Raw genomic sequence first — 19,792 nt, 5'->3', positions numbered from 1 at the left:
ATTTGTGGTTTCAGGGAAGAGGGTTGTGTAATTTTTAGAGAGGGAGAGAGCAGAAAAAGTCCGGAAGGCATTGGACGAAACAGATTTCCTGAGTTCGGACTGAGTTAACTGCTAACCCTAACAGAACTACTTCAGGGTATTTGAGCTGGGTTCCACGGCTTGTGGGAGAGGACTTTTCCATGGGGTATCTTTACTTTCTTTTCACGATGCAAAGGGTTTAAGGACAGCAGAATGAGTCTCTCATTCCCCATCACAGCTCTGCTACTTTTAACTCAATTCACATGGGTGTGGACATCTCTGAACCAGGTAAAACCAGAAAACCAAACTGCTAAGGTTAACAATTATCGTTATTAAATAAAAGTATCGTTAGATCAAGCCAATCTTACCAGTCGGGGTGCTACCAGTCACCAAGCTTCCCTCTTAGAGTTTATTATTATCATAGTTGCTATCACCAAAGTAAAAAGCTGAAGGACCTGATGCGGAGAAAATGGTGGACAGAGGTTGAAAAAAAAGTTAGTCAAAGGCTGAAAATACATAGAAAATTGTGTCTTTTGTCTAATACCAGCTTGTTACAATCTGCTTTTTAGACTGTCCTGTGGCCGAGGGAAACAGATCGATCTTATTTTGGCACTAGTTCAAGGAATGAAGGTACAGCTCACATTTGCAAACACTTTTCCCCAGAGAAGTTTAAATTATTAAATGTGCTAAAGCTAAAATGCGCTAATTTGCTTCTTAAAGAATGTTTATCCGTTACTGCCCAGATATATGGGTGAGATCAAACAACTCGAGGGTCTTTTGATCCATGCCTCTTGTGATCTTGAAGGGATGTGATCAAGTGGCTTATTAAAGAGGGTGTGGAGGGGCTGTCTTCATGAAAAGGAATTTGGCCTAATTTGTAGTTGTCTTAGGAGAGGGGAGCAGAGCAGGAACAACAGTGTGTCTTTTTTGCAATGATATTATGGGGTAGGAATCACCACAATGTGTTGTGTGTTTAACAAAGACATTTTCAGCACAGAACAAAGCCCATCTTGTCTGTCTGTATGTTTTTTTTTAATGCCCTTGCCCTTTTTATTATTAATCTGCCTATCTGAATCTGGTTCATTGGGATTCTACACATAGGGAAGGTGTTTTTCGCATTGGGATTCTTTGCTTTAATGCTGTGTGTTTGCCTGGTGTTGGCCTGGATGTGACTGTACTAGGATCACTGACCTCCAGCAGCGCAGAAGATTTACATTCACCTTGTCTTGGGGAAGGACTAGGAAGCCCCTGGCTCCGTGTCTCACCCACTTCCCGATACTCACTGACTGATGTGACGTCCTTCAGCATCCGGCCAGCACCAGTAAGCCTTTGGACCAAATAATAATTTGGTTATTCAATCCACGACTGTTTGTGGGAGGAGATTCTAATTGACAGTCTGAGGAAAGCCTCTCACAGAACCTCGAGTCTTGTCTTCGGAGTGTGAAGCGAATGGGTGATTCCGGGTACAAAACTGAGAATGGTTCTCTTGTGCTTGAACGCAGCAGCCCGAGCCAGCTCCTCTCATGTGAGAGCGAGATCCATCAAGGATACCAAGCACCTGGAGCTGCTTGTGGTGGTGGGACACGACGTTTACCAGTTTCACAAACAGGACACCGAGCGCTACGTGCTCACCAACCTCAACATCGTGAGTGATTGCAAGAGGGGCTGGGGGAGTGGGGGGAAGGGTCTGGGGAGGGTCCCAATGGAGAGGGTCTGAGAGAGAGAGAGCTAGCCGCTTATTACCCTGTACTGGAGTGTGAGGGAAGTACAAGCAGAGCTTCCCCACACAGTGGAGCAGTGCTCATGCCCTGAAGGAATCCGGGCTTTGTGTTGAGTTCAGTGTTTCTGCCGCCCGATGGGTTTCGCTGGCGTTGAACTGGTGCTGGGCACCTCACAGGAAGTGTCTGAGCTCGTCTCTTGTGTCGTGTTTGTCACAGGCCGCAGAGCTCCTCCGGCAGCCGTCTATCGGTGCTCAACTCCGAGTCCATCTCATCAAGATGCTGATACTGACAGAGCCAGAGGTACCGGATCTGATGCAGGTCACTCCTAACAAACATTGCATGACTAACCTGTCACCGACCTGGGCTCTACACAGAGTAATCGCCCTCATTTGTATTATAGGGAGCAACTGACCTGTCATAGAACAACAAAACAATTTACATTTGTACAGCGTCTTTCACGTCAGGAAGCGCTGGACAATCAGGGATCCGCAATTGAGCCGGTGGTTGGGATTAGGAGGGGTGGAGGGTGGGGAGGGTAGGGATGTGAAGGCACGGTCAAAGAGGAAGGTCTTGAGATGGGTCTTGAAGGAGGCAAGGGAGGGGGCGAGGTGCCGGGACTGTGGGATGTAGTTCCAGAGAGTGGGGGCAGAGAGGCTGAAGGCCTGCCCGCCTATACTCCAGAGAGCAACTCACCTGTCACACACCTGTGCTAAACTCTTCTCTCTTGCAGCCAGAAGTCACAATCACCACCAACCTCACCTCGTCACTGATTGGTGTATGTCAATGGAGCAGAAAGATTAACCCCGAGAAGGACTCTGAGCCTCTGCACGCTGATCTTGTCCTGTTTGTCACCAGGTTAGTGAACCCGGGTGTTGGAGTCACCCCTCCCGTTGGGATCACTTGGCTGGCGTGTGTAAATGCTCTTGTGTGTTTTTGCCGTGTTCCAATGTGTCCCAATCTGCCGTGCTTTTTCTTCTGTGAGGTTTGACCTGGAATCTGACAATGGCAACCAGCTGGTTCGGGGGGTGACACAACTGGGGGGCCTGTGCTCCCACACCTGGAGCTGTGTCATAACTGAGGACACTGGCTTCAACCTCGGCATCACCATGGCTCATGAGATCGGTCACAGGTGAGTGGTGGGGGATGGATGCGCAGGAATTCCGGGGCCTGGCACCTCATTAGCACCCCAGATGATACGGTCTTTGGCTTTTCTCCTCCCATTGGCAGTTTTGGCATTAGACACGACGGGGAGGGCAACGAATGCACAGGGAACGGCCACATCATGGCGGCAGAGGGCGGCTACAACAGCGTGGACCTGACCTGGTCCGAGTGCAGCAGAGAGCGCTTTGTAACCTTTCTCTGGTAGGTACCTCCGTGTTGTGTTCAACTGCGATAGCTGATGGTTGGGTGTGAGGGATGAATCGCACCCATCTCCTATCACAGCGACAAGCCGGGCTGGAGGGTGGGGTGGGATGGGCGAGGGTCTGACGTGGCAATGCTCTCGAGTTGCTCCCAGTGCGCTATTGAATTAATAATAATCCTTGCATTTGATCTAGCGCCTTATCACGTCGTCGAGACGTCTCCAAGCGCTTCAAAGGACACATGGTAAACTGGATGGACTGTGTGTCTTGTGGGTGAAACGCGACAGCCAGTTTGCACACAGGAATGTCCCATAAACAGCCATGGAGTGGAGTGACCAATTTGATTTGGGGGATTGTTGGCCAGGACACCGAGAGAAAGAGAATAGCTCCATGGGATCTTTAATGTTAACCTGAACAGTCAGACGCCCCATCTCAGTTTAACGTCTCATCCGAAGAATGGCACCTCCGATAATGCAGCACACGTTCATCACTGCATTGGAGCATCAGCTTAGACTGTGCGATTCCAAGTTCCAATGTGGGGCTCGAACTCACAACCTTCCGACTCCGAGGCTAGTGCGCTAGCACTGAGCCAAGCTGACACGCAACATTCAGCACAGTGCTGTGGGCAGCGTTGCACTTTGCAGGTGCTGTGGATGTTAAACTTCCCTTTCGGAAAAAAGAAAGGAGCTTCTCTCGGCGTCTTAACCAGCAGTCCTCTTGATAAATCGATCATTCACCTCGTGGAGGGACGTTGCTGTGTGTAAATTCACTCCTGCTTTTGCCGACAAACTACACTTTAGAGCAACTCCCTATGAAACGCTTTGGGATATTTCGATACGACGGATGCTGGATCAAACTCAGGGATTGTCATTATTTTCGTGACTTTTTACACGGGAAACCAGCGATAGACAGACAGTCAGATTGCCACACTGGGCTCAATTCACCTCCAGTTAATATCGGTTTCTCTCTTCACTTGTCTGGCTATGATGGTTCTGGCAGCACAGAGCAAGCTACGTGCTTGAGGGATCTCCCGGCCACAGAGTTGTATCTTTCTGGCCGGAAGCCGGGCTTGTACTACGGAGCGGACGATCAGTGCAAGATCGCCTTTGGGGACAAGGCTTCCGCCTGCACCTTCAACAGCCAGGACATCGTAGGTGCTTTTCACATCGTAATGTGTAGTGTGCTGTATGTACTGGTGATGTGTATGTGTCCCTCCCCCAAGATAATGCATTTACAATTGGTCTGTGCGTGGACAAAATCGTGAGTGGACTCAAAAGGGAATGAATGACTCCTTATCCCACCCTCTCCCAGCAGCCGTAGAGAAACATAAAACAGATCCAGAGAGATGCAGACACCTGGTTTGTGGTCAGGGGCTTACATTTAGCCCACAAAATATACAGTCAATTCACTCTACAGTATATTCTGTGAAGTTCTTTGAGCCGTCTCGAAGACGTGATAAGGCGCTGTATCAAATGCAAGTATTATTACACCAACTGAGCCAGGCGGACACTAAGTCATCATGACATTCAGGAGTACTTGCTGTGAATGCTTGTGGGATATTTTGATATGATAAGGTGGAACAAATAACTAACATGCTGGTGCTTTCCTTCTACTCAGGACATGTGTAAGGTTCTGTCTTGCCACACCGACCCCCTCGATCACTCAGTGTGTACCCGGCTGTTTATTCCTCTGTTGGATGGGACAGAATGCGGCCCGAACAAGGTACAGTCTGTCTTCAAAACCCTGATAAACAGACATTTTATGCATAGAAGGGAGCCATTTGAAGCACTTTGACACGTCTAGAAGATGTAATAAATGCAGGGATTATTATTATTATGAGTATTTGCCCTACCATGTCTCCCAGTGTCCTATCCAATGATCCCCCAAATATAAAATGGGTCATTCACTTCAGGGCTTGGTGAGGGACATTGTTGTGCTCAAATTGCCTGCTGCATTCACCTAGCAGTTCGGTGAGGTTATAAATTATAAGTCACTGGCTAGGCCTACAATCTGTGAAGAGCGTTTTGAGATGTTTCACCAAAGTGATGAGGCGCTGTATCAAAAGCAAGAATTGTACTAAGAGGGTGATTTAGGGCTGCAATGTCTGTGTTTCAGTGGTGCTTAAAAAGCAGCTGCACCTCCCTGGGTGACCTTGGGCCGATCGGAGTTGTTCACGGAGCCTGGTCCAGGTGGAGCCCACAGAGTGACTGCTCACGAACATGTGGGGGAGGGGTGACTCTCAGACACCGGCAGTGTAACAACCCAAGGTAAAGTGGAGTCCTGCAGCTCGGTGGTTAGAGCACTCGCCTCACAAGCAAGAGACCTAGGTTCAATTCCCAGGAGGGGCGAAACGCTGGGCAAGTTTCCTTACCCCATATGCCTCTGTTTACTTAGTAGTAAGTAGGAACCCAGTTGTTCGTCGATTGGCGGATTGCTTTTCTGGCAATAATAATTCCTTGAAAACAATTGGTCATTGTGTCACAAAATTCAAGAGGGAATTAGCTGTTTGGTGAGGAAATGGGTTGAGAAGTGTGAGAGGTGAGTTGGGTTATTGTTTTTTGACTTTATTGGGACTGCTCGCGGGTGTCACAGTAATCTTTTCCATTCCTTTTGATTCCTACGTCTCTTCGATTTGGGTTTTTCTAGGCCGGCATTTGGTGGGCGCACCTGCGAGGGATCACAACTGCATGCAGACATGTGCAACACAGAGGTAAGATTGAGCGGGTTGCACACCAGAGACAGGAGTGTAGACGCAACCATTCCTGAACTCAACACCGTCCTAACCAGCGACATTTCAGCTAAATCGCTAATTCACTTCATGGCTGTTTGTGGGACCTTGGCGTGTGCAAATGGGCTTTGGGTCTGCTGTAAATGCAGTCACTGCAGTTGACAACAATTCCCTCTGAAGCACTTTGAGAAATTTTCACACAATAGGCGCAGAAACAAATGCAAGGATTGTTACTAATTGGTGAACAACCCCTGTTTAATGGGGGCTTCATATTCCAAAGAAGGTACTTGAATGCTGAGATGTTTATTTATTGCTGTGGTTGGACTGACTGCCACAATCAGGAACTACCCTGAAAATTCAGGCACAATTAACACCAGTGGAATTTGGGGTGGTGGGTGGGACATTGTACTCTGTATGTAACCTGGGAGCTGTAGCTGACCTGGGAGTGCTGGATGGAGAGTGTAGAGGGAGCTCGCTTTGCTCTGCATTTTTGTTGGTCAGCTGAGTATTTGACTCGGGCGGAAACTCATCACCATGCTTAAGAGTATCCAAACTAGAATGAGAGTTCCTGTGCATCCCACCTACACGTGGAAATTCCCATGTCTGGAATGGAATGCGCACTCTGTCACTGAAAGGATGCTCCCTGCTTACCTAATTCAGTAGAGTATTATTGTTCTCAACAATGGGTGTCTGAAATGGGAAATAATTCATTGCCAGGTACTGACATCTCTCACCTAGTTGACGTTTATTTTGGAATGCTCTTTTACTCTCTCTCTCTCTCTCTCTCTCTCTCCCCGCAGCCTTGTTGGGAGATGCAGTTGGACTTCATGTCTCGCCAGTGCTCAGACACTAATTCACAGCCTCTTTACCTGACCGAGAAGGTTCCCGTTTACTATAAATGGCTCCCAGCACTCGGCTACGCCACTGGTAATCCTTCAGTCATCCTCCAAAGAGAGCATAGAAAAACTCCTCACCAGTGGAGAGTAACAGGGAAGATAGGAGACTCATCACTGTCCTGGCCAACAAATCCCCCAAATAATATCGGTCACTCACTTCATGGCTGTCTGTGGGACACTGAAGTGCGCAAAGTGGCTACCGCGTTTCACCACAAAACCCGCGCACAGTCAAATCTACTTTACAGTATATCTTATGAAGCAGTTTGTGACTTCTTGATGATGTTATAAGGCGCTGTATCAAATGCAGTTATTATTCATTATTATTAATTGGCTGCCGCCTTTTGTCCAAAATGATAAGGTCGATTCACTTTCCACTATATTCTATGAAGCGCTTTGAGACGTCTCAACGACGTGATAAGGGGCTATATCAAATGCGAGGTTTATTATCATCGTCATCACCAGTGGAGAGCAACTTCATTGTGTTGTGGTTTATTAATTGCAGTACTGAGCCCAATAATCACCTCCATCTCCACTCCTGAGCAGGTGATGCACTGTGTAAGTACATGTGCCGGGTGGAGGGGAAGAGCTTCATGGTGAGCCGGGGAGACTTCTTTGTGGACGGGACCAGGTGCGAGCTGGGCAGCTCCGACTCAGCCACTTCGCATGGAGTCTGTGTCGCAGGTCGCTGCCAGGTAACAAGTCTTCACTGCTTCTCAACCTTCATCATGTTACCGCCAGCTGCTCTCTGTGTCACTCCCACTGTCTATTACTCTCGATGTCACTCCCAGTGTCTGATACTCTCTGTTACCCCCACTGTTACTCTCTGTGTCATTTCTGGTATCTGATATTCTGTCACTCTCAGTTTGGATGAAGAAGGCATCTCGTCCTATCTGATCTTATCCTTCCAGAACACACCCTCTTCCATCCTCCCCAGCACAGCACCGAACTGCTTTCTAAATGAGCCCCAGATTCCTGGCCTCAATCACCCTTCCTAGCAACCAGTTCCGGTTGTTAATTCCCCTCTGGTAAAGAAAAACTACCTGGTGTCTGTCCTGAAATTGGAACTCTAAACCTAGTTCCTTTTGTCCTACTGTCTTGATGCAATTGTTCCGGGTTTAGCTTTTCAATCCCATTTAAAATGTAATACACCTCTGTGAGATTCCCTCTGAGGCATCTTCTTTCGCGACTGAAGAGTCCTGAGCATGAGGCTCAGTTGCAGTGTATTTGTGTGAATTCTCCGGCAGGTGTTTGGGTGTGATGGCAGGCTGGAGTCTGGGATGGTGCTGGACGTGTGTGGAGTGTGTGGGGGTGAAAACTCCACCTGCAGGGAGCTGTTGGGCTCGTACACAGCAGGAGCTGCCCGAGGTGAGCTCAGACTGTACCCTGTCCCACAGACTGACTCCTGCTAGTCCCTCACTGGCTAAGAATTGCTCGAATGTATGTGTCATAGTACTTAGCTTTATTCTGAAGAAGATGGTAACAACAGTGTGGAGTCCTGTAGCTCAGTGGTTAGAGGACTCGCCTCGAGAGGACCTGGGTTTGATTCCCGGCGGGGCGAAACGTTGGGCAGGTTTCCTTACTCCACACGCTTCTGTTTGTACGAACGTGGTCGTTAGTCGATTGGCAGATTGTGTTTCCGGTGGTAATAATTCCATCAAAAAAAATCCACAATTCAATCCACAACTGTTCATGGGACACTGCTGAGCGCAATTGGCAGTCACTTCACTTTACAGTATATCCTGTGAAGAGTTTTCAGGCTTCTCGAAGAGGTGATGAGGCGCTATATCAAATGCCAGGATTATTATTATATTATTATAACAGTCAGCATGGCGCAGTCGTAGATTGTGGGTTCAAGCCCCACATAGCTGACACTCCAATGCAGGAGATAACATGGTTTGGTTCCCCACTTGTATAAGATGACACTGACATTGCTTAACTTTGTGTTGGCAGAGTATGTGACCTTCCTGACTGTGCCCCCGGGTTCCACTAGTGTCCATGTCTCCAACAGCAAGTCCGTCTATTCTCATCTGGGTAAGAGGTGAAATGTCTCTTTGTTCTTTCCCTCGTTTATCTCTTGAAGGTGCTGGGAGATGCTAATCAAATGGCCATTCAGGTGTGGAGTCCAGGCAGCGCCTGTCAGCAGGGCATTTGACCATAAGGGCATCCCAGCCCCCAGCTGTTCCTCACCTTTCCAGCAGGAGGTCTCGGGATAGGGAACCCTGGCTGATTTCCTCCTCCCCAACCCAGGGGCAGGAATTGTGGCCCCGGCAGCTGAGGATGTGATGAGAGAAATGGATAGTGAGATTAAGAAACATCCGTGCACGGGCTTGCCTCTCGCTATCTCCGATCTCCTATGTTCCTGCTGCCCTGGTCATTCTCTCCCCTTCACCAACTCTGGCCAGCTTCAAGCCCACTGTAGGTGGGGGGGGGGGTCGACCTTTTCAGCTGCCCCTACGCTCTGACACTCTTCAAAATCCTTCCATCTCGTGCTCTCCCTCTCGTCCTTCAAATCCACCTAAATTTATATTTCTGTGACTGCACTTTCAATAACTTGTCCCCTACCACCTCCCCCCGCCTACAAAAAGTAAAATCCTGTAAAGCGCTTTGAGACGTGTCAATGACGTGGTAAGGCACCAAGTCTAATGCAAGGATTATCATTATTATTGTATAATGAAAGGCACAGGAGCACCTGCTGACCCCTACTTGTTTACCCATAGCCCTGAAGGTTAAAGGTCAGTATTTGGTAGCTGGAAAAGGCAAAATATCGTTAAATGTCACTTACCCATCTCGTCTGGAGGACAACAGGATGATGTACAGATTGTACCTGACCCGGGAGAACTTCCCCCATTCGGAAGAGATCATTATCCCGGGCCCCACAAACGAAACTATTGAAATACAGGTAAACAATAACGTAACTCCTTCCTTGCGAAACAGAACACTTGACTGACCTGAGCGACACAGTCGGTCGAATGCTATTGTGCTTTCCCTGCTGGAACTCCAGCTTTGAACCCAGAGTGGCCTAACAGTCTGACAGCCTCCCCACTCGCCCCCTCTAAGCCCAATTTGAATGTATTCTGGGGAGCTTGGGTCGTGGACACATAAATACAAGCGAATTTCAACAGGAGAGCTTTCTGACAGGCGCATATCCCAAGGAGTACCTGATCAAAACAGATTCTAAACTTGATCTTAGCCAAAAGGCCTTATCTAAATTGTACTCTAGCTGACTTGGGAGTCCTGGATGCGACGGTGTAGAGGGAGCTTTGCTTTATCTCTAACACGGGTGTAACACTGACACCTCTCACTCTCCTGTTGTGATCCAGGACTGTGTGTGGGGAGCTTTCTGTATGATGTGGATTCCTGTTGTGTGGTGACGCAGCACATTGGAGTACACTTCCTGACAGAGTGGGTTTGACTGAGCAGCCTGACCCTATCTCCCCGGTGTGCACCATGCACTCTGGCTCTTGAGTCCCCTCACCCCAGAACAGCCTCTCCACCTCATATTAAAACCCACTACGTCCACTGACTGTACAGCACGTGCTGTGTATCGTGGCCTCCATCCCACACAAAATGAGCCGTTCTCTTTCATTTCAGGTGTATCGGAAGTACAGGCCGGAGTATGGAGATATTGTTAATCCCAATATCACTTTCAGTCTCTACATTCCCAAGAACCAGAGTGTTTACACCTGGATTCCTGTCACTCAACCTTGTTCAGCAACTTGTGGTACAGGTAAACTGTCTGACATTTGCATTCAGCTAACAGTTCACTTCAGGATTTCAGTTATTCCCGGTATTTCCTGCTCTTTATTCAGTACAGTGAGGGTCACTCATTGTGTTACTCTCCTTCGGATAGACGTTAATCTGAGGTCCCTGTTAATCTGAGGCTTGTTCAGGTGGACGTTAAAGATCCCATGGAACTATTCGAAAAGAGAATGGAGTTTCTCTCTCGCGGTGTCTTGGCCAATAATCTCCCCCAAAAATCAGTCACTCACACCATGGCTTTGTGGGACATTGCTTGTACAACTGGCTGCCGCGTTTCACCCACAAAATACACAGTATATCCTGTGAGGCGCTTTGGGATGTCTCAACAATGTGATAAGATGCTATATCAAATTCAAAAATGATTATTGTTAGTGCGAGTCACTGTTTATTCACAAGGTGAGGGGCACTCACAGTTTAACTGTGGTATTGCTAACAGTGTAAATAGGGCCAAAGCTGCTGACAGTGTTTGTTGGACCTGTTGCAGGTGTTGGGAGGGTACAGTATATTTGTGCTGACGGTCAGACAGAGGAAGAAGTGGATACACAGCACTGCTCTGAGACACTGCAGCCCCCTGCACGCCTGGAACTTTGCTCCACCACACCCTGCCCTCCAGGGTAAGATCCTGAGAATGATGATGGGCGAAAATATAACAATCATTTAACAATCTGTGGAGAGTATAATTTTCTTTTACTTCCTCTCGCTCTCTCTCTCAATCTATTACACATCATGTTTGTACATTTCATCTGTATCCCTACTCTCCGTGGTGTGCTCTGTACCACTCCTGTGTTACTGTGGTTTAGTTGGTATGAGTGTGGCTTCAGTAAGTTTCAAAGAGGTTCAGTCTGTCTCAGTCTCTCTCAATCTGTGTTAGCGTAGCTCAGTTTTTTAAAACCACTGGCCTAAAATTTAAGATAATGCAGAACGTAGATGAAAAATTCTGAAATCCAATCTTAATTTGGAAGCAAGTTTCTTTTTGAAGGCCTGCCAAAATAAGGCTGAGTTCAAATGTTTTCCAGACTTAAATTTGAAGAGAATAGTCTGAAGGAAGGTGGAGTGGAGTGTCCTGGCCAACATGATATTGGTCGAACACCTCAAAGCCTTTCAGAGAAGATGGATGAGGGAGAATTTAGAGGTGTTGACCAAAGGCAAGGTACAAGGGGGAATGATTTCAAGGGGAATTTGAAGGAGAGAAGATCAAAGGGAAAGGATTTGGGGGAGAGAGTTCCAGAGAATAGGGGCATAGTAACCAAAGTCTCATCTAGTGATGCTGTGTTGTAGCTGGCTGTGTTAATAATGTCTTGCCTTACTTTGACCCCTGCATTCATCTGTTCCTGTTGTTGATCCTGGCACGTGCAGGTGGGAAGTCGGGCCGCAGGGTCCCTGCTCAGTGACGTGTGGTGGAGGATGGAGGGAGCGGGACATGCACTGTGTGAGAAGGGAGGGACGTAAGGAGCTCAGAGTCGCTGATCTTGAGTGCGGCAGCATTCCTAAACCAGAGTCTGTGCAAAAGTGTAACACCCAGGACTGTCCTGCCAGGTAACCCATCCAGTGCCGCACTGAGTGCTGATGTAACTTCCTGCATGCAGAGAAGACTATTGATGTCAATTTCTTCACGGAGATGTCAGTGGCACTTCCTGCACACAGCACGGATGTGACAGACTGGGAGTGAGTGAGGGACTGGGAGTGAGTTGACAGAGAAGAGATGTGGGTCCTTGAATAAGGAATTCCTGTGCCTGATATGGTGACTGTTGCCGACAGTAAGTACACAACCACTCAGGCTGCTCTCCCTGTCTCCCGGCTACAGGTGGAGGGTTTCGGCTGCGGGCCCATGCTCTGCTTCCTGTGGGGTTGGAGTTGCCCAGCAGGCTGCCACCTGTGTCCAGATCATCAATGGAACAGACGTGGAGGTCAACGAGACATGGTGCGGAGAGACAGAGAGGCCGACCGTGCTGACCCAGTGTATTGTCAGCATCTGTCTCTCCGAGCTGGGCACAGAGTCCTGGCCAGGGGCAAGTATTGGCTCCACATCCCCAATGATCGTGTATGTGTGTGTCTGTCAGTGTTCACTTGCCCTTTCTTGTGTGTATCTATGTTTGCGTGTGCATTTGTGTGGAAGTTGTGTGTTCATGAATTTGTGTGTGAAAGAGTTTGCGTGTGCCTGCCTGCAAGTGTGTACATGTGCTTATGTTTTTTCATGCCCCTACTCCGTGGGGGACATTGCTGGAACAGACGAGCTTACCTAATGGATTCATTTGCTTACCTAACAGTCGCTACACTTCAGAGTAATTCATTTACACTGTTGTGTGCATTTGGCTGCTGTATTTCGCCCACAATATATACAGTCAATTCACTTTACCGTATATTCTGTGAAACGCTTTTGAGACAACTCAACAACGTAATAAGGCGTTATATGAAATGAAGCAAGATTATTATTATTATTATTATTATTTTGTGACGTGCTTGGCAATGTTTGCATGTGAAAGGATGATTATTCCTCACTGATATCTTGGAGTTTCCGGTGAAAGGCACTCAAGGAGAGGTGTCACGTGGAACGGGAGTGCCGAGTTGCCAGTGGAAATTGAGGTAATCATGATTCCTTTTCTATTACAGGTCTCGAAAAAGTTGGGGAAGGAAGTGGAAACCCCGGGGAATGGGACGAGCAGCCCAAGTGTCAGTGTGGGGAGCCAGACCTTCCTCTGGGTGCCACGAACAGGCCCCTGCTCCGCCTCCTGTGGGGAAGGTCTGGGTTACATACCAATGCTCAGTGCATGTTACCACATCCAGTGCAACAGTGACGTCATCCCACTGCCTGTAGCCTCACACATTTCAAATATGTTGAACAATCCCGATTCTGATCCCAATCCCCAGCTCGGGTGCAAACCCTTCACTGTCCAACGCCTTAGGACGTTCTCCCGACGTGAAAGGTGCTATGTAAATGTAACTTGTTGTTGTTGGACAACTGTCCTTTCCTCTCTGGCTCACACAGGGTAATTCCATGGGCGCCCTCTTTACCTCACCTCGGTGGCCATTCTGTATGTGTCAGTGTGAGTGTCGCTAGGGCTTTGAACACAGGGGCATCAAAGCCCGATCCTCTCCCCACTCCCGGCCCCGCCGCACTGTCCAGCAGGGGATCTGGATGGCAATCGGGAGTGGGGGAACCCAGGCTGATTTTCCTCTCCCTAAACCCAGGGGCATTGAGACCTTCTGCAGCCTGGGCTGAGCAGGTGGGTGACTTTGTCCCCTTTCTCTACAGGAGTAGCAGATCTCAGCTACATGTGCGTGGATCGGGAAACCCACGAGGAGACACAGCCGGAACACTGTCTGCAAACCTTCCAGGCCCAGGTCCATCAGGTCCACTGCACAAACCAACCCTGCCCTCCTCAGTAAGTCAATCACTGCCTGAAACACCAGAGAACTCCAGGTCCACACACTTATTCCCTGCTCTTCACGCGATTCTATATTCACCACCCCACCTCCACCCCAGAAAAGGCAAACACTTGGTTTTATTTCCCCCTCAATTTCTCTCCCCTCTTCTCCTGAGGCTGTCTAGTCTCAGACTGCTTAAAAAAAAAAGCTGGGTTAAAATTGAAGGTGGATCAGCTTTGTGGATAATTCTTCAATCCTTGTTTCATTTAAAGAATTTAAATTGTTTCACCTACTTTTTGAAGAACTGCAGGAAGAAACGGCTTCTGAATTGAGACTGAATTCAAGAATTATCCACAATTCTGAGCCACCTTAAATTCTTGGACCAAAAATGGTCTTTAAATGCCTGCGACCAGGAGTGAGAAATTCCACCAGGTTTGTTCTGGTATTTCAGAGCGTGAGGAGCACTGAGGTGATCTTTTACTGAGTTCAGGCTAAAGCTCTGTGCTGGAGAATGTCAGCCACCTGATCTTTAATAACTTTGTTCCCAGGTGGAGGTACGAGACAGACACCTGCAGTGTAACCTGCGGAGGGGGCGTGAGGCGGAGAATCCTGTACTGCGCCAGGGACGTGGGGCTGCGAGAGGAGCTGGCTCCCGACGGTGACTGTCTCCATTCCCCTCGGCCTGCAGATCACCAGCCCTGCAGCCTGCACCCCTGCCCGGCCAGGTCTGTAACTGGCGAGAGGTCACCCACTGGCCTGTCATACACATGCACCCATATGCACCCACACACAGACACGTAGGATGGTGGAAGGCGAACTGGATGGATCTTGGTCTTTTTTCATCTAGCATTTCTGGTGGTGCTGTGTTGGGTGAGTGGGTGGGGGGCTGGGGCTGTGTGGGGTGAGAGGGGGGAGCTGTACAGAGTTGGGGGAGCTCTCTCTGTGCTGGGAAGGAGAGAGAGAGGAGGGTGGTGGAGTGACTGTGGCTGGTGCCGGCAGGTGGAGGGTGTCGGAGCCGCGGCGATGCTCTGCCGTGTGCGGGGCGGGGGTCGCGGAGAGGAGCGTGACCTGCCTCCAGTTTCAGAACGGAAGCGACGTGGAGGTGAACAGAGCGCTGTGCGGGGCTGAGACCGAGCCTCCGGCCATCGTACCCTGTCTGGTCAACATCTGCCCCTTTGGCTTGCAAGCATCCAATTGGTCTGAGGTCAGTGTCCCGAAGAGATCTTTGCTGATCATGTGTCCAGAGCTTATCACATCTTTGAGACATCTCAAAGCGCTTCGCGGGATAAACTGTAAAGTATTGTGAGTGCGTGTTTTGCGGGTGAAACACGGCAGCCAATTGCACACAGCAGCGTCTCACAACAGTCGTGGATTGAGTAACCACATTATTATTATTATCTTGTTTTTTTGAAGGGTTAAAGCGCTATATCAAACGCTAGGATTATTGTTATATGTGGGGAGTGATCAGAAACATTATGATTTCCACCTCCCTAGCCCAAGCAGATGGAGTACATTCACGTATAAATTATTCACAGTCCCTAGACATCGCATTCCTGAGAAGTGCTTGTGTGAATTATTGTTTTTATCCGCAGTGAGTATTCTTTTTCCTTCTCCAGTGTTCGCATTCCTGTGGAATCGGGATCCGCACCCGGCAAGAGCTGTGCCTTAACCTGGACTCCCAGCAGCCGGTGCACCGCAGCTTCTGCGACCACCTGCCCACCTTGCTCACCACACAGTCTTGTGACGCTGGACCCTGCCCCACGCCAGGCACCTCCACACCACCGGCTCCCACCACCTCGACCACCCAGGCACTGCCCGCAACAACACAGCCACCCGCTGCTGCACCACCACCAGCCAATGGCACGCAGCGTCTCACGCAACAGGGTGGCACAGATACCAGTTACGTGATAATACTGTACGTTATACACAGCCCTCGACCACAAACACATCTCAGGTCAGCACGGAGTAAAGCTCCCTCTACACTGTCCGTTCACACTCTCAGGTCAGTGACAGCACATTAGAGGTAGAGTGATGCTCCCTCTACACTGTCCGTACACACTCCCAGGTCAATTCCAACAGAATTTAAGATGTGATTTCTGTAGCTATAATAAGATATAGAGAATAGGGTTTAAAAATCTTTGAATAGTTCATTACAAGTTACTGGTTGCTGGGCGTCTTGTGCTCTGGCCTTGATAACTAGTTGTGTGTGTTTCTGCTCCAGGTGTGTGTGGGTCGCTGCTTCTGAGCGAGTCGGGGATTCTGAACCTGACGGGTGTACAGCAGCGGGAATGCTGGGTGTCCATCGGCCGGCCACTTGGGGAGGTGGTAACCGTGCGGATTCTGTTCAGCTCGTTCACCTGCACTGCACGTAAGAGACGCTTGCACCCACCCATGTCCCATTTTTGCTCTTACGGGCCTTGCTCTGAAAGTAATATGTTTCCCTACTCCACACAACTCTGTTTGCCTCGCAGTAAGTAGGAACCCAGTTGTTAGTCGATTGGCAGATCGCTTTCCAGGGGTAATAATCCCTCCAAAAAACAAAATAAATTGGTTGCTCAATCCACAAATGTTTGTAGGAAACTGCTGGGCTCACATAGAGGTACCAGGTGTGGGGGGCACCCACAGAACTGCACGAGCGAATGCCCAGCTACGGAGGGGAGATAAACTGGTATAAAAGCCGGGTTGAAACCTCCGAGGGTGAAGCCAGGAATTCATAGAATGTTACTGTGTAACTCTCTTGTAACGTGCTGACACTCACCCACTTTTCTCGTTGGTTGAAGGAGATTTCCTGACCCTGATGGGGCGTTTGCTGTGGTGGAAGACCTGCTCACAACTGACGGGCTTCACGCTCACGTCCATCACCAACACGCTCACAATCAGACAGCGGAGAGCGAACCCCGGTGATGGTGTGGTACTTCAGTACTCCAGCAGCTTGGCATCACGACGCTACCACAGAGGCAAGTCCCATCCTATCACGCTCCCCCAACTCTCTGTCTGATGGATGTGGGGCCTTTGCTGTCTCAGCTTCTCCCAATCAGTCTGGACTGTGAGCTCAGAGGCCCAATGTGGGGCTCGAACCCACGACCTTCTGACCCAAAGACAAAAGCATTCTTAACTGAGAGAAACTCCCACCCACTACCTCAGAGCTTTACGAAGCTGCTCTGTTCCCCCTCCAACAACCCCCACCCAAAGTTGCTCCCTATCTCTGACTGATTAAAACCTCATCAACCTGTCCGCTCCCTCCGCTCTACAGGCACTGCCCTGCTTCAGGTTCCCCATCCTGCCCACTCCACTATCGATGGTGAAGTGCTTTGAGCCCCCCCATTCAGCCCAGCACCAGCATTTCATCAACCCACTGAGTTCCCGTCAGCGCCCAGGGACATTGACAAACTGGGTATGTGGTGCAGCAATAACCTGGGTGGTTAACCAGTCCTGGTTGGTGGTTGTTGCAGAGTGCGATGTGCAGCTGTACGGACCGAAGGGTGTGATCATCAGCCCTGCCCACCCCTACGTCAAGGGCAAAGCCTGCCGCACCTTCATTAACGTTGCCCCGACCAGCCGCATCGCCATCCGCGTGCTGTACCTCAGGCTGCAAGTGGGCATCAACGGCACCTCGTCCGATTACATCCTGGTGAGTCAGCATTCTCCTCCTCACAGAACTACACAAAGCAGGAGGCCATTCCTCCCTCTGTATCTCTGTCACCTTTGCTCTTCCAATCAGCTCATCCATCTTACTCCCAATCCCCTGCTCTTACCCTGCCCCCTCTAATAATACCCATCCTCCGCATGCACCAGTCTCATTCCGTTATAAATGTCCCTTTCGACCCACGGCAAGTCGTTCCCCACAACCCTCTAGGGGGAAAGATTCTTCCAAACTTCCCCTTTCCTGCTCCTGGTTATAATCTCAAATTCACACCCTCTTGTCCTCGAATCGTCTGCCAACAGAAACAGTTCCTCACCATTTATGCCCTTCTGTACACACTGACTCTACAACAGGGAGATTGCAGCTCACCCTCGTGGCCAGTTTTCATGTGTGAGCTCAGACTGAGCTTCAGGTCTTGAATCTTGGACATCACAGCCCTATTCCTGTCCATACCCAACCCCTACGCAGTCCCAATACTGGACAGCCATCAGAAGAGGGAAACCTGACCCCAGGAGCTTCGAGGTCAATTGTAGCCCAACTGATGGCTCATCTGAGATCAGTAAATCAGCACTGACCAGCAGTTGACCCTGAGCTCTCTCTGTTTGTCTCAGTGCTGTGCCAGATACGGCCTATAAATATATCAAACCAACTCATCATTCTGTACAGGGTCATATGTTTGACAACAAAAACACTTGATACTTGACAGCAATTGCTTTTGAAGCACTTTAAGATTTTGAATGTTCTAACTTTTGAATCAGACACGAGGATTGTTATTACTTTCTTTATTTTTAGATCAAAGACGTAGGTAGTCAGAAATACTCCGCCTACCGGGGGAATCACATCTTTTTGTGGCAGTCCATGGGCAGCCGAGCTGAAATTGAATTCCACGGGGAGTTTGGCTTCCGAGCCCTATTTTGGACTGTGAGCCCGAGAACCCCCAGCAGAGCAGCCAACTGAACCACAGCTCTCAACTCACAGCTCTCAACTCTAACCCACCAAATCCTAACACCTTCCGCTCAGGACCTACTTAGGACCCGTCTGGGCATCTCCAAGAGAGACCGAACTTCAACAACAAGACTTTACCATCAGTCGAACACTGGACAATTGAAATGATGACCTCTATGTGATCCTCACAGTCACATAATGGGTCTCTCTGGGGCATTATTTATCTTGGTTTCATTGTAACAGCAGAGCAAGGGTGAACGACATGTGAGTTTGGGGGAGGGAGAGTTTTCAGTCAATTTGCAATTTGTTTGGTTTTGAAGAGATTCCAAGTGGATTCACGCTAGACCCAGAGACAAAAGGGAAGTTTGTGCAAAGCGCCTGGATGAGAGGTGCAAACAATCCCGAGTAGAGAGTAAAATACTCGGGTATTGTCAATGTGTTGAGCTCAATTACAGTCACTGTTCTGTATCTTTTTATATTCTTCGTGCCTCATTGTACATTGCAACATGTCTGTCCAGCATTTGAAGAGAAATTATTGTGGGGAATATATACTAGGTGGTGATTTTTATTAATTGGACTCCGTCCAGGCAGAGAGGGTTAGCTCAGTCTTTAAGTGTTAGAAGCATCTGTTTATTTTATGGGGCAGGTTTGCCTCTCCCTGGGCACTGGTCCCTCCAATCCAACCTCCACCCCACACCCACCACTACAACTGCCCTGGTCACAAACGCCAACAACGTTCTCTTCGTCTGTGATAAGGGCTTGACCTGCCTCCTTATTTTTCTCAATCTCTCCGCTGCCTTCATTACGGTCAACCACTCCATCCTCCACCATCTCTCCCCTCAGCTTCACCTCGACACTTCTCTCCAGGTTTCACCCTCACCTATCTCACCAAGTCCTGCGGCTCAGCGGTCAAGAGCGCTCGCCTCGCGAGCGAGAGAGACCTGGGTTCGATTCCCCTGGAGGGGTTTCCTTACTCCGCACATCTCTGTACACTTAGCAGTAAAGTCGGAAACCTGGTTGTGAGTTTATTAGAGGATCGATTTTAAAAATAAATAAATGGGTCACTTCAATCCACGACTGTTTGTGGGGGGGACGCCGCCGTGCGCAATTGGCCGCCGCGTTTCGCCCGCGAAGTATACAGTCGATTCACTTTAGAGTATATTCTGTGAAGCGCTCTGAGACGTCTGGAAGAGGTGATAAAGCTCTCCATCAAATGGGAGGACCATTATCAGCCTCAAGTTTGTTTACGTGTGTGGCTCCGCCCATCGAGGACGAGGTGGTCCCGCCCATTGAGGTCAGCGGGAGCCCTGTCGCGGGTGACTTGCGCTCAGCTCACGTGCCTCTGACCTCACCGG

General features: G+C 49.2%; 1 protein-coding gene across 1 annotated transcript; it reads left to right on the top strand.

The window, feature by feature from the left end:
- Window positions 1-9: 9 nt before the first annotated feature.
- adamts13 (ADAM metallopeptidase with thrombospondin type 1 motif, 13) lies at window positions 10-19,507 on the top strand. The gene is made up of 29 exons (XM_007902869.2): window positions 10-306; window positions 588-648; window positions 1,521-1,663; window positions 1,956-2,039; window positions 2,470-2,594; window positions 2,722-2,868; window positions 2,967-3,101; window positions 4,100-4,250; window positions 4,718-4,822; window positions 5,216-5,367; window positions 5,747-5,810; window positions 6,629-6,755; window positions 7,268-7,416; window positions 7,969-8,089; window positions 8,675-8,755; window positions 9,442-9,623; window positions 10,316-10,451; window positions 10,968-11,097; window positions 11,840-12,019; window positions 12,288-12,492; window positions 13,094-13,223; window positions 13,737-13,866; window positions 14,398-14,574; window positions 14,849-15,053; window positions 15,466-15,748; window positions 16,071-16,217; window positions 16,630-16,806; window positions 17,302-17,480; window positions 18,285-19,507. The coding sequence occupies exons 1-29, from the start codon at window positions 232-234 to the stop codon at window positions 18,447-18,449; spliced, it is 4,146 nt and encodes a 1,381-aa protein (XP_007901060.2). The 5' UTR covers window positions 10-231; the 3' UTR covers window positions 18,450-19,507.
- Window positions 19,508-19,792: the final 285 nt, after the last annotated feature.

Source organism: Callorhinchus milii, unplaced genomic scaffold (assembly GCF_018977255.1).
Source record: "Callorhinchus milii isolate IMCB2004 unplaced genomic scaffold, IMCB_Cmil_1.0 Scaffold8, whole genome shotgun sequence".
Classification (NCBI taxonomy): domain Eukaryota; kingdom Metazoa; phylum Chordata; class Chondrichthyes; order Chimaeriformes; family Callorhinchidae; genus Callorhinchus; species Callorhinchus milii.
The sequence above is the reverse complement of the archived record's forward strand: the minus strand, read 5'-3'. Positions and strand labels throughout refer to the sequence as shown.

Coding starts and splice junctions, on each gene's coding strand:
- adamts13 (XM_007902869.2), top strand. CDS start 232: ATGAGTCTCTCATTCCCCATCACAGCTCTGCTACTTTTAACTCAATTC. Junction 7,417..7,968: donor GTGTCGCAGGTCGCTGCCAG/GTAACAAGTCTT, acceptor ATTCTCCGGCAG/GTGTTTGGGTGTGATGGCAG. Junction 8,090..8,674: donor CACAGCAGGAGCTGCCCGAG/GTGAGCTCAGAC, acceptor TTGTGTTGGCAG/AGTATGTGACCTTCCTGACT.